The following is a 12,764-nucleotide window of genomic DNA, read 5'->3' as shown; positions in this document are numbered from 1 at the left end:
AATTGCTACCACACCTTCTCTTCTGATCATAAACCAAAACTTACCAACCTTGGAAGAAATGAATCAAGCCATAAGTAGTATCTGAAAGTTGAAAAGCCCTGGAAGAGAAAAATAATCAGGACAGGCGCCGGGGGAAGTGCCGTCGCCATTTTGAGCGGCATCCATCGAGCAGACAATATGAGAACAGAGTATTCCAAATCAAACCCTGAAGTCAGAGTGAGAGCACCTCAGTTTTCTTTACAATCTTGAAGACCCAGGAGGTTCGAAGCAACCCCGACGCTGATCCAAATTCGGGTTTATCATGGCCTGAGTTATCAAATACTCTTCATTTCTCCTTGGCGACTAGATACAAGTTCTCATAAGCAGTCCTTTCCAGACTCAACCTTTCTCTAGACTTTAGATGCTCCAGTACATCTCCATCCCCACATTCCAACTTCCAGCAAGTGCTTGACGACCGATTGTCAAAAGCTACCAGCACAGCACCAGCCAGTAGTCCAATCATCCTGGGCCCAAATGTGGGCTTTGCTGGACATTCGAAGGGTACAGACCCAAATGGCATAAACGCTTCTTTCTGAAGCGATGTCAAATTCAACCAGCGATCCGGATTGAAGGTATTCGCATCTTCGCCCCATATGTCACGGCGAAGATGGCAGCCCTCAATATCCGCAGAGAGAATAGTCTGTGACCTCGAGCTTTGACTACATTGGTACACTCGATAAATCCTCCGGGTAGGGGGCATAAACGAAGGCATTCCATGACGAGGTGTTTTGCAGATGGTGAGTTGTTGACATTCGTGCTGCTGTCCTCACCTGAGAGCTGATTCGTCTCCCGCGAACTCAATCCCGGGCTGCATAGAGCAGATGAAGAGGTTCTCTCAAATTCATCCTTAGTTGTTTTCATCGCAAAAGCAACCATAGCTTCTCTCCAATCTGGGTGGACGTTTCCTCTGATAAAGCCAAATTCTAGAACCGCTCTTAACACCACTCTCCACATCGTTTCGAAGGAGGGTATAATGAGGTTCATTGGGTTGTCTTTAGATTGGTCATATCGTGTTCCGAAAACACCAAAAAGCGCTTGTTGTAATGGAGCATCGTCTTCGAACTTGGGTAATTGGTGGTCTTCTTTATCCTTGGAGGCAATCCAAACTCTGTTTATGGACTGTGTGAGGTTGAGTATTCTCAAATCGCTTATTGAGTCCTGATCATGTTTATCGAACATGACTAAGAGTGCGACTCTCATTGTAAGGATTTGAACCATGCTTGCAAGGTTTATCCGGGAAGCAAAGCCGTCCTGTGCCTGGAGACAGGGCCGAAGCAAACCATCGCCCAGGCTTGGCAAGCCTATGCTACACCAGCGCTTTGTGATCATCTTTGCAAAATGAGAAACGGCAAGCCAGTCCGATGAGGCGAGATTGATTAGACTTCTGGCTGTTATGACAAACGGGGCAGCCCCGGCACTCGATGTTTGGGTGAAAGAATTGTTGATTCCAAACGCAACCCCCAACCGACGATTGGCGATTGCTCTAGACCTATGTGGAGATAGCACGTTTGATATCTGCTCGCGTTGAATCACTCCGGCGATTATTTCGCGACAGATCGAGGGATCCTGACTTGTTTGGGGGGATTGTTGTCGATGGCATATAAAAATGGTGTTTCGTTGTCTCAGCCATATGCCACTTAGTATTATCAACATGACATGTGCGATACAAATGGCTATGTCTCGGTCAGAGAACAACAGCTTCTCCGAAGATAGCATCATCGTTGGAAGAAAAACTTCTCAAACCAAAGGGGACTTCTATAGCTCAGAACTTATAGCAGATGTGAGCTTGAGTCACTTGATTGTGTTGTCGTTTGCTCTACTGATTGTCTGACCCATGCCTATTGGGCATCGACCAACCTTGGAAGTTGGTTGGCTGACAAAAAGTATCCATGGATATACCTCAGTGGTACCTGGTTGCAAGAAACATTGGAAGTACTTTTGAGATCAGTAAAGAAACTTATGCTTAAGTTCAGGAATAACTTTAATAAATCCAAAAGTTCACTTCATTCATGTAAAAAAACCTTGTGTACAATCATCAGTCATTCAAACAAGTGTGTATCTTGAGCGTTCGTAACAAATACCCATATCCCATGCCCAGTAATCGAAACAAATGTCGCAAAAAACACCAGAAACGCCAAGAAGATTACATAGGAGGTATTGGCTGTGCTGGTATTTCAGACCAGGCCACGTCTATTTTGCATGGGCAATCATCTCTGCATAAAGATCTTCTGGGATCTTACGCACAATTAGAACAGTCAATGCAATGATCTCCTTTGCGTCAAGAGGTGGGAAAGATCGGAGGATTTTGTTAGGGCTAGTTAAATTAGTATATAATCCTGAAGGTGAAGGGTCATATTTACCTGGGACTTTCGAAAATCATATCACGCATGCGTATTAACTGAGCAACGATGCATAGGATGTTTAGATGTGCGCCATATGCAAACAGGAAGTCCCATAAGTGCAACACCTCTGGTAATGGTGGTGTACAGGCACAAAGAGTCAACACCGATGGAAATGCATACAGCTCAGCATGCATGCCTTTAGAGAAAAGGTATGCTGCAAGCTTGGGCTCCACAATCTCAAGACATCTGTCGACCAGACGAAGACCCTTATGGACTCCGTCCATGGCCCCACGGATATAACCGGGACATTCCCGTGTGACGAAGCAATGGAAGAGAGCAAATGCTTCGACTTCGCTGCGGGTAGCATACAGGAAGGGCGCACACAAGACATTCATGCCCTGGACATACATTGCTGAATCAGTTGTAGAGGCGTTATTCTTCTCCAACTCTCCACCGAATTGCGATGCTGGCTCCTCTGCGATACTAGGCGGCGTGTTCACTAGAAGTTCCATCTCGCGACGTCGGGACGAGGTTGGTCGAGACCGGGGTTTCGGTCGGGCATCATGGAGTTTCCACGCCACTGCATTGAGTAGACGGATGAGACTTGCTTCAGTGACCCGCCGCTTGAAGAGGGGATCTGTCGCTAAAGTGCGGAAAGTATCGTTGCGAATTTTGGCGTAGGCAGGAGATCGACCACGGTGAATAAGTGCAAGATAGTCATCAGTGGGCATGGCGGGAACGTCAAGAAGGATCAACCAGAGATAGATTCTATAAGGCGACTGATGTTTTATGTTAGCTGTCTATCGCCCATTCAAGGTAGAGGATAATTACCATGCCATCTCCATCAGCATCCACTCGGCTGGATAGAACGAGGTATTTGAGCTCTTGTAGCCCTTCACGAGGATTATCACTCTGGGGGCCATCGCGCAAGAAGTTCTCCAATAATGAGCGCTTCAGTCCAATTCCTGATCCTGTTTTGCGCGCGGGCCTTCTCTGTGTTGTAGGTGGTGTTGTGGCAGCTTCACGCGCCGCTGCATCGCTGTTTGATCGAGCTCGTCGATGTGCACGCGCTCTTGTTGCGGAGCCAGGAATCCCGGCCGAGCCAATATCATCATTGGACCCAATTTGGTGGCCTTGTGTCTGAGCAATCAGCGCGCTGGAGCTTGACAGCACTTGGTGAGATTGGATCTTGCGCAGCGTTCGGAGGGTACGGGGCGAGGCAGGTGTTTCAGGGCCTGGAATACCCAGGTTCCAAGAGGGCTGAGGTTTCGTCATTGTGGTTCTCAGGTCTGGATCGGGCGACGTAAGAACATATCGAACGGCGACGTAAGGAGTTTCAAACGACGATGTAAGGAGAACACTGTTGACGGGTGGAGCGTATCAGATCTGGTGGCTGGAGCTTTTCTGCCGACGAAATTGCGGCGTTAACTCCGTCCTACCTCCACGGTTTAGTCCATACGTTAGACTAGTACTTTGTACGGAGTACTTCTGTTGTTAATAGTGATGCATTGTGAAGCTTATTATTACCTATAATTGCTTCCTATGTCAAAGGTATTCAGACAGCCTCCAAAAAAAGAAAGACAATGAATACAGCATGAATTCCCAACGCCCACTCGATTGAAACCCAAACGACCTAGGCATCATGCCTGTGCTGCATCTCCCTCTCGTTTCGCATTATTGCCGCTATCTCCGCCGACCACGCTGCGCACAAAGTCATGATACTGGAAGACTTCGCCCCTCTTGCCCATCCCTCCACTCTTCGAACCCCTTCCAGCAAATGCTCGACGTCCGGTAAACCCTTTGAATACTTCGTCGATTTCCCTCTCGCTCAATCGTGTCTCTCCATCCTCTGGGCTCGTATGTAAAAGAGCATCCCGAAGCTCTGTGATGTCAATTTGACCGTCATCGTCATCGTCGAATGCAGCCAGGGCATTGAGAAGCTCCTGGGAAGGTGACATCGAGGCCATGAGTGCGGACAAGGTATTCAAGAAATTTGGGAAATTGATAGTTTGGCTTCCTGTAGCCGGGAAGAAGCGCGAAACCGTGGACGGCGACGAGTCTTGGCCTATTCATGGTAGGGTTAGTTCCCGTCAACTGTAATATTGAAGAACACATCCGTACCCAAAGTTGTAAGCACGTCAATAACATCATCCTTATTGACCAAGCCATCGTTGTCTCGGTCCAATACTTGGAACGCCTCTCTGATCTCCCTTACTTGGTGTGGGAGGAGCTTTGCAGCTGCATCTCCAGCAGGACCTGTGAAACCAGTAGTCCTGCTACTGGCAATCGGGGACAAGTTCCCTGGAGACCGTGCTCCTTTGGTCGGTGAGGGAGGAAGCTCTCTGCCAAAGTTGGGCTGAGCGATTGGAGATCGGCTTTTGGGAGATTGCGATCCACCATCCTCTACTGTGTATGTCTGATTGAGCTTGCTTGGTGAGACCATAGGGGTATAGCCTCGACCAGGCGAGCTTCCTGGGGTATTGCCTCCACGATTAGCAGAGGGCGGGGAATTCGGCGTAGAGGGTCTCCGGAAGGGCGATGCCCTCGGAGACCCAAAGGACAATGGCGATGGTTTGAAAGTGGGATTATTGGCCTATAGTAGTATCAATTTTGTCAGTAAGGTCTCTGACGTCGAAATTATGGCCTTTTACATACCATAGCGGAAAGTTGTGTTGGATGTAAACAATGACGCTGTTATCGCCGTAAACAAGCAACGATTTGGTCACCGCCTTCTTCACCGCTCTGATGCCCTCGTCCATTTTGTTTCTCGAATTTCATCGCTGCATACGAGATCTCCTCCATAGCAACTACGGAGTAGTGTCCGTTATCTTTGCAATCCTGTAACCTCATTTTGTCGAGATATTGAATGTGCCCAACTTTCTGCCGGTCAGAAAACGTCATGGACCATATCTGCATGTGCAATCACATTGCGCTGTAGATCATCTTCGATGAGATGTATCAGATCTTATAGGGCACTGAAAGGGATGACAAGCTGATAGATCATATTTTTTGCTTAAAGTTATGATGCTGAACATTCTGTAGAGAACTCTTAACAGTATCGCATCCCCCATCTGTGTTATCGGTAGATTCTCCACAGCGGGGAGATCGTCCTTTTTCTTAACCCCTGAATAACCATCGCCTACACTCATTGGCCTAAGCATTGACCATTGGCTCACTGGGTCTGTCTCCGAGTTTCAGATTGTACCCCCTCGGTATGCTTCTCGATTTATAGCCCCCCGGAGCAATCGTCTCAACACATACCTCCGAAGATGGCTACGACGTTGCCATATCGACCGTCAAACGACTCGCTCTCCGCCTCAAATCGTCAGACGACAGGGCTGCCCCGGCTCTCACCAGCCCCCTTCCTTCATCGGCCGATCACCTAGCAGCTCCCACGGATCCTATCGCCGAATATCTACGGAGAATGCGGTCTCGTCCTTCAAGCCCCGCCGTTGTAAGGCGCAATACCCACTCGACTCGCCGGAGCGCCATGTGGAATATATCCTCGTTGCGTCCTTCCACATTGACCGGGGACCGATCATGGAGCACCAGTACCCCGCGGCAATCAGTGGTGACGAGAGCATGCTTGCCGAGTTGATGTTGCCCGATCAGACGCACGTGCGGAGTCAGGACTGGACAATGTTCTTTTTGCACAAAGACACTAGCGGTGATGGGGAAACCGACTCAGTGGAAGGAAAGAAGAAAAAGAGAAAGTCAAAATACCGTGGGAATCAGGAGGGGGCCGACATCCAACACGAGAACTCGGATTATGCATCTGATGACCCAGATAGCAGCGACGACGAGGGTGGTGAAGGGCCACCCTTGATGTATGTGTTGAATCTGGTCAATACAAAGCAGGATAACACGGTTCGGCGGTATGTCTATCTTGATCGCGAATCTCTCTTGTGCACGGGCTAACAACAGGTAGTGGTGCGGTGGTGAAAGCCATGGCGATCTGCACGCGCCACTCGTTCCTCCATATTTATAAAGTAAGCCTCCCAAGCTCTACTAAGGTGCAGCTAGATCTGACCAAAACAGCCCCTCCTTCTTCTAGCGCTAGAGGATTATTTCAAATCGCCGTATCCAGAAACACTTGCGTCCCTCTATGATGCTGTCAATGCCATGGATCTCTCGCTCATGCCGAAAATGTCTATATTGGAACGTCACATTCTGCAGTCCAGCAACACCAAAGACATGTTCCTGGAGAAATTTGAACAGATGATTCGCCAACGGGAAGAAGAAGATAGCCAAGACGGCGAATGTCCGCCATCCCCCAAGAAAATGAGCCGATATGTTTTGCCGCGTGATACACATGAGTACGAGTCGAAGGTGGTCTACAACGACATTCCCATCCCAGTCAAAATTCCCACAGTGATCTGGCCGGAGACTGTTGGTGACTTCTCTCTCATCAAGCTTGTTCAGACGTTTGCTGTCCCCCATGCGACCTCTCCGCAGGCATTCCCTGCTCACCCGCATTTGACGACCAGCGGTCCATTCACACACCCTATCATTGTTCTTGTCAATGCTATTCTCACCCAAAAGCGAGTTGTGTTCCTCGGGCACAACAGGCCGTCAGGAGAAGTCGCCGAGGCAGTCCTGGCAGCTTGTGCCCTAGCATCTGGGGGCATTCTACGGGGATTCACTCGCCATGCTTTCCCTTATACTGATCTTACTAAAATCGACGATCTTCTCAAGGTCCCCGGCTTCATCGCAGGAGTCACGAACCCTACGTTCGCTAACCATCCGGAATGGTGGGACATCATGTGCGATCTCCCCACTGGCCGGATCAAGATCTCAAGCCATGTCGAACCAGCTCCAGTGACAGAGGGGCTTCTCTTCTTCCAGCAGCAGAACTCCCTTCTGCCTAATAACACAAACACGACTCAAGACCCGACAGGCGACACTCTCTTCATGGAAGACATCCTCCGCAGTATAACCCAGCGTCATGGCGAGAATGCCGTGCGTGCCAAATGGCGTGCCTATATCACCAAATTTGTGCGTGTGGCAGCTGCCTTCGAAGAAGCCGTCTACGGCGCCTCGAATCTGTACATAATTGGACCCGGCGAAGAGCTCTCCCCAGATAGCCCCACCGGTCATCAAAGCGACGCAGCAGACCCAACGTCCCTCCGCGGCCATGGCTACGTGTGGACGGACGAGGTTGCCAAGCAGCGCGAGCTGTCAGCCTCAGTCTCCCGGATCGAAGGCTGGCGCAACACCCGCTCCTACTACTCTTACATCCAGGATATCGCCGCGATGTACTTTCCCGCACGCCCAATCCAGCGTCCTGATATCAATCACCACCACGATCGTCTGCGTACTCTCAAACTCTCACATCCAGAAGCGGCTTCCATCTACCTCGCTCTCTCTCATGCAGTCAAGGACTATGCCGGTATTTGCCAGCTACTTTGTGTTGCACCGGAAAACCAGGCTGGTCTTTTCTACATCAGCATGGGTCTTTTCCACCCTGATCAGGTTGTTCGCGAAGCTACTGTCGATCTACTTGACCGCATCGCGGCCCATCCCGCCGGACGCCATTTCTGGACCCAGGTTGGTCGCTTTGCGAAATTGGGGTACATTCGTGTAAAAAGGGAGCGGGACGCTGCTGCGCAGAGTCCTGTGTCCGGCGCGGCTTCTCCTACCATTCCGACTAGCCCGGGTGCTAGCTTTGGAGGGGAGCCGCAAAGTCTTGTTGGCGTTGCTATGGGTGGCAGTATCTCACGAAGGAGTTGAGGTTTTCCAAGTGGATTATTGTTTTGTGTTTCTACATTTGTGAGCGTTTTTTTTCTAACTTTCCTTTACTGTCTTCGCTGGGCCTGTTAGGTCTCAGCACATGACGACTATGAAAATGGGCTATGTTCCCAAGACACGATTCCAATTCCATTCTATAGATGAGCTCTTGGAATACAATGAATATTCTACATACAAATCTTGGAAGGCAGTTCAGATAAAGTATTCAAATCATAAAATATAGACAATAGCACTAAGATTACGTACAGATAAATAACCCCACAAACGCTCTCGCTGACATGAAGCATGACCGTAACCCAGACAGGATTCGGGAAAGAAAAAAGGTCTATAGACAAAACAACCCTGCGATATTCACAGCTAGACGAAGGTAAACGCAAGAAGCGCTGATATCACCATCGCAAGACCAGGTAATGGAACAGCAATCCCGGCACTACCGGTGACAGCATCAGATCCAACAGTGATATTGGTCACCGCGAACCCGGCCCCACAATGTGCATTGATAACCCCGGCAGAAGGTAAATACGTCGTAGCAAGCGACTGACCATCAACCTTGGCCCAACCAGAGTACACATCCATAGTGGACTGCAAGCACCTACTGCAAGTAGGTTTCGAGCCCGCGCTGAGCGCATTGCCCAGCGTCATAAAGTAAACATTATAATCATCCGGTGAAGTGGAATTCAAAGCCGCGTCGACAAAGCAATACTGCTGAGTAGACGGGTTCCTCAAGCATGTCGCGCGATACATGGGCTCGTAGGCGACCAGGTCGCGGTATGTGCCTTTGACGACTGAGTTTCCGTTATGGTAGTCTTCGCGACAGTTTTCATCTTTGAGGAGGTCGTTGGCGAGATCAGTCATGATGGCGGCGCACTTGTTTACATCTTGGGTGCAGGATGAGTTGAGGATGCTGGAGATGGTAGTGTTGGATCTGAGGGCGTGGAAGAAGGCGTTGGAGTTCTCGAGGAGGAGCGAGACGGCGTGGCAGTCTGTTATTGTTTTGTTCGCGCGCCATGCACTGTAGAAGTCTATGCAGGAGGTTGTGTTGGCGAAATTGTAGGCTAGGGTATCGTATGGAAGAGGCATGTCGGTGTCTGTAGTGTTTGATGCCGTGGCGATGGCTCGTGGTGCTTTTTGATGTGTTGATTGTCGATCTGTGACGATCTCCCCACTCGGATGTCTGCCCGACTGTACATTCGCATTTGGCTCCACTGGTTGGGCGGTTGCCATTGAAAGACAGAAAATGGTAATTAAGATTAGGTAGAGGTTGGATCGGGCCATTTTGGCGCAACGTCGAGAAGAAATCATGGCTGGAATACGGCAGAGGTATATTGAGTGATCTATACCAAAGCCAAGGCCACAGGCAATGTCAATGTTGATGCCAATGCCCAAGTCAATTGCCACAGACAATGGAATAGAAAGCAGAAAAGGAGTGACGGTGTGTTTCGCAATTTGAAATGAGTGTGTGGTAACGAGTGTAATAGGAACAAAGCGCCGGGTGATGTTATGACATCGTAGCTGGTGAAGTAAGTGCCCTCCTCCAAAGCCCAACAGAGAAGTTGAAGAAACTCGGGGTTGTTCGAGATCTAATAATTCCTATATCTCGCAAAGCTAAACGTGAGCACTAACAGCAGCCAAGGCCGAGAACCTGGGAAGCCAATGCGTAAAATCGGCGGAAGCAGTTTAGTGCGACTTTAGCAGTTGGTCTAAGACCGGAACAGTCCTGTGCTCACGGAACTAGACCGTTCGGTGGGACTTTTCGGCTCAGGGGCATTTTTGGGACTTCGTCATTTGGCCGGCAGCCATCAGCCCTGGGTTTTCTGTTTTGGGTCATTGGCAAGTCCAGACCGGGGACCGCTGATCATGGCTTCGATGCTTTTTTCTCATTTCTCTTTTTCTGACATTCTCGTGCTGCTCTGTCAGGGTCTCGAGTCGGGCTGAAGCACAAGGTCGAACTGCAGGTGGAATTGTGCAGGTGAAATTAAGGAGGGTTGCGGTCACGAAGCAAGGAGATTTTTGTAACACGAGCCCGATTTTTTGCAGATCGGATGGAGGGGGTCTGCCCGGGTGATGTACTCCGTACTCATTTCACATTGCCATCTACTCCGTGCCATGGGCTATATACTCCATGCTGCTATGATAATTACTTCTTAACTTTACATTCTGTCTATACTAATTTGGTCTACTTCTATACTATCTTTCATCTTCCTAATAGAACTGCGTAGAACATTAATCTCCCCGATAAGCCAATTAGGTAAGAGGAATTTCGGCGGCGAACTTCCCCCACATTATCGCATACAACTCCAACGCTTTCTCTTCCCACAATTGCATCACGATGTCAGATCAATTAGTGCCCGAAACACGGGTGCTCGCCGTGGCAAGTCATGTAAGTGAAGAGCCCACTGTTTTGAGCCCCAACTAATATCGCAACAGGTCGTCTACGGGTAGGATGACCCATTATCAATTCTACATCTCATGACCTGCAACTAACGTTCACCTGCAGTCATGTCGGAAACACAATGGCGACCTTTGTCATGCAATCTCTTGGCTGTGAAGTTGCCGCCTTGAACACTGTCCACTTCAGTACGTTGCGTTGCAATCATGACATTGGCATTCTGACTCACGCCAATTGCAGGTAACCACTCTGGGTACCGCCAGCTCAAGGGAACCCGTGCTACTGCACAGGAGATCTCGGACCTCTACCAGGGCCTTTGCCAGAGTAACCTCACTGATTTTGATGTCATGCTATCCGGCTATGCCCCAAGCGCAGCAGCCGTCGAGTCCGTAGGAGCCATTGGAATCGATCTGCAGCAAAAGGCAGAAAATAAACCAGGCTCCTTTTTCTGGGGTAAGAATGTCGACCAATATTACCTGTAAAATTGCTGACCAATCCAGTCCTGGACCCGGTCATGGGTGACCAAGGTCGTCTGTACGTGAACGACGATGTAATCCCCGCTTATAAGAAGATCGTCCCATTTGCAGACCTGATCCTGCCTAACCAATTTGAAGCCGAGTAAGTTGCCCAATCAACCTCTTTGACTCTTGCTCATTGTACCAGAGTACTCTCCGGTGTTCAAATCACTTCGCTGGAAACCCTGGCTGAAGCAATCACCGCCATTCATCGCATCTACTCTGTGCCCCATGTCATCATCACTTCCGTGCAACTCTTTAAGCTCTCCCAAAGTGGCTCCACACCTCCACCCCCAGAGAACTTCTTGACAGTGATCGGCTCCACCACCAAGTCCGATGGGTCCCCACGTATCTTCCGTGTGGACGTTCCAGCCCTAGACTGTTTCTTCAGCGGCACCGGCGATATGTTCGCTGCACTGACAGTCGCCCGACTGAGCGAGGCTGTCTCGGATACAGGCAATGATCTACGTGCTACTAAGTCTTGGGTCTCTCCCGATAGTGTCGCTGCGGTGGACCTGCCGCTTGCCAAGGCTGCTATTAAGGTCCTGTCTAGCATGCACAGCGTGTTGGAGCGGACGCTCGAGAGCCGCGATGCTGAATTGGCAACTGAGGTGCCGGCGACGAATGAGCAGCTTTCTGAAGAGGAGGCTGCTAAGAGGGGTTATCTGCGTCGCACTAAGGCTGCCGAAGTGAGGCTCGTGAGGAATACTAAGGTTTTGAGGGACCCTAAGATTCAGTTCGAGGTACAGAACTGGCGGAAGGAAGATCTACCCAAGCATTTGCAGTAATTTTTTGTTTCAAAGGTTTATTTTGATGGGTTATTTGTTTTGCATCATGTTGCATGATAGATAGATGTCATCAGTCCCCACAAGGGGGATTTCGGAGGCCTATTTGGCTTGTACATATATTTGATTTGAAACTCATGGAAGGCTGCCCATATGTTCGGTCTGGCTCTTCGCTTTCAATTCTTTCGTCGTAGTCAATCACATATTAATCATAACCAGGCATCTAGTCTTAATTTTTATCCTTTTGAGGATGTTTTGTTCTTAAACACCGGTGCTGCCGAAACCACCGGCACCACGCACACTCTCCTCCAGTTCCTCGACAACGCTAACCTCGGGGGTGTAGATCTAAAACGGTCAGTATAACACCGGATCAATGGCTAGGATCAAACGTACTCGCTCCAGCACAAGCTGGGCCACACGGTCACCCGCCTTCACAGGGAAATCGACGTCAGAGTGGTTAAACAGAAGCACCTTGACCTCACCGCGGTAGTCAGCATCAATGACACCGGCACCGGTGTCAATGAAGTGCTTGGCGGCAAGTCCGCTACGGGGCGCAATGCGGCCGTCTGCAATCTTGTCAGCAAATTGTCTCGACTTTTCCCAGACCACACATACAGGTTCCCTCGGGCACAGCGATAGCAATGCCAGTATCAACGCCGGCCTTGCCCTTAGCGGGGATAACAGTCTCCTTCGCAGCGTAGAGATCGTAACCGGCAGCAAAGGCCGAGCCTCGGGTCGGAGCCTGCGCGGTCTCAACGAGCTTCTTCACGAGAAGTGGGGGCAGCGGCTGCTGAATTGAAGTCACGGCGGGAGCAGTCATGTCGGGCTTGGAGCGTTTCGCGTTCGGGGAGGCTGGCAATGAGGGAGGGTTGTGAGCGGGCTTGGTTTCGGTTTCGTTGGTCATGGTACGGAGAATGGAATATGTGAAAGTAAGATCAATTGGAAG

At 49.8% G+C, this 12,764-nt stretch overlaps 6 protein-coding genes across 6 annotated transcripts; 2 read left to right on the top strand and 4 right to left on the bottom strand.

Moving 5' to 3' along the window:
• Positions 1 to 325: 325 nt before the first annotated feature.
• On the bottom strand, positions 326 to 1,758 carry N7506_008498 (Cytochrome P450; the record flags this gene model as incomplete). Its single annotated transcript, XM_056957791.1, has 2 exons — positions 326 to 679; positions 703 to 1,758. The coding sequence occupies 2 exons, from the start codon at positions 1,756 to 1,758 to the stop codon at positions 326 to 328; spliced, it is 1,410 nt and encodes a 469-aa protein (XP_056807181.1).
• Positions 1,759 to 2,229: 471 nt separating this feature from the next.
• Positions 2,230 to 3,656, bottom strand: N7506_008497 (uncharacterized protein; the record flags this gene model as incomplete). Its single annotated transcript, XM_056957790.1, has 3 exons — positions 2,230 to 2,353; positions 2,400 to 3,160; positions 3,213 to 3,656. The coding sequence occupies 3 exons, from the start codon at positions 3,654 to 3,656 to the stop codon at positions 2,230 to 2,232; spliced, it is 1,329 nt and encodes a 442-aa protein (XP_056807180.1).
• A 365-nt stretch (positions 3,657 to 4,021) lies between these two features.
• On the bottom strand, positions 4,022 to 5,039 carry N7506_008496 (uncharacterized protein; the record flags this gene model as incomplete). Its single annotated transcript, XM_056957789.1, has 3 exons — positions 4,022 to 4,446; positions 4,503 to 4,974; positions 5,037 to 5,039. 3 exons carry the CDS (start codon positions 5,037 to 5,039, stop codon positions 4,022 to 4,024), a joined length of 900 nt encoding a protein of 299 aa, XP_056807179.1.
• Positions 5,040 to 5,921: 882 nt separating this feature from the next.
• Positions 5,922 to 8,111, top strand: N7506_008495 (AFI1/MesA family protein; the record flags this gene model as incomplete). Its single annotated transcript, XM_056957788.1, has 3 exons — positions 5,922 to 6,256; positions 6,310 to 6,370; positions 6,420 to 8,111. 3 exons carry the CDS (start codon positions 5,922 to 5,924, stop codon positions 8,109 to 8,111), a joined length of 2,088 nt encoding a protein of 695 aa, XP_056807178.1.
• Positions 8,112 to 8,486: 375 nt separating this feature from the next.
• N7506_008494 (uncharacterized protein) lies at positions 8,487 to 9,404 on the bottom strand (the record flags this gene model as incomplete). The annotated part of the gene is made up of 1 exon (XM_056957787.1): positions 8,487 to 9,404. The coding sequence occupies one exon, from the start codon at positions 9,402 to 9,404 to the stop codon at positions 8,487 to 8,489; it is 918 nt and encodes a 305-aa protein (XP_056807177.1).
• A 1,054-nt stretch (positions 9,405 to 10,458) lies between these two features.
• On the top strand, positions 10,459 to 11,821 carry N7506_008493 (pyridoxal kinase; the record flags this gene model as incomplete). Its single annotated transcript, XM_056957786.1, has 6 exons — positions 10,459 to 10,509; positions 10,557 to 10,567; positions 10,627 to 10,706; positions 10,759 to 10,971; positions 11,019 to 11,136; positions 11,182 to 11,821. 6 exons carry the CDS (start codon positions 10,459 to 10,461, stop codon positions 11,819 to 11,821), a joined length of 1,113 nt encoding a protein of 370 aa, XP_056807176.1.
• Positions 11,822 to 12,764: the final 943 nt, after the last annotated feature.

Source organism: Penicillium brevicompactum, assembly GCF_028827555.1.
Source record: "Penicillium brevicompactum strain IBT 35665 chromosome Unknown utg000006l_segment0_segment0, whole genome shotgun sequence".
Taxonomy (NCBI): Eukaryota; Fungi; Ascomycota; class Eurotiomycetes; order Eurotiales; family Aspergillaceae; genus Penicillium; species Penicillium brevicompactum.
This window is presented reverse-complemented; position numbering and strand designations above follow the sequence as displayed.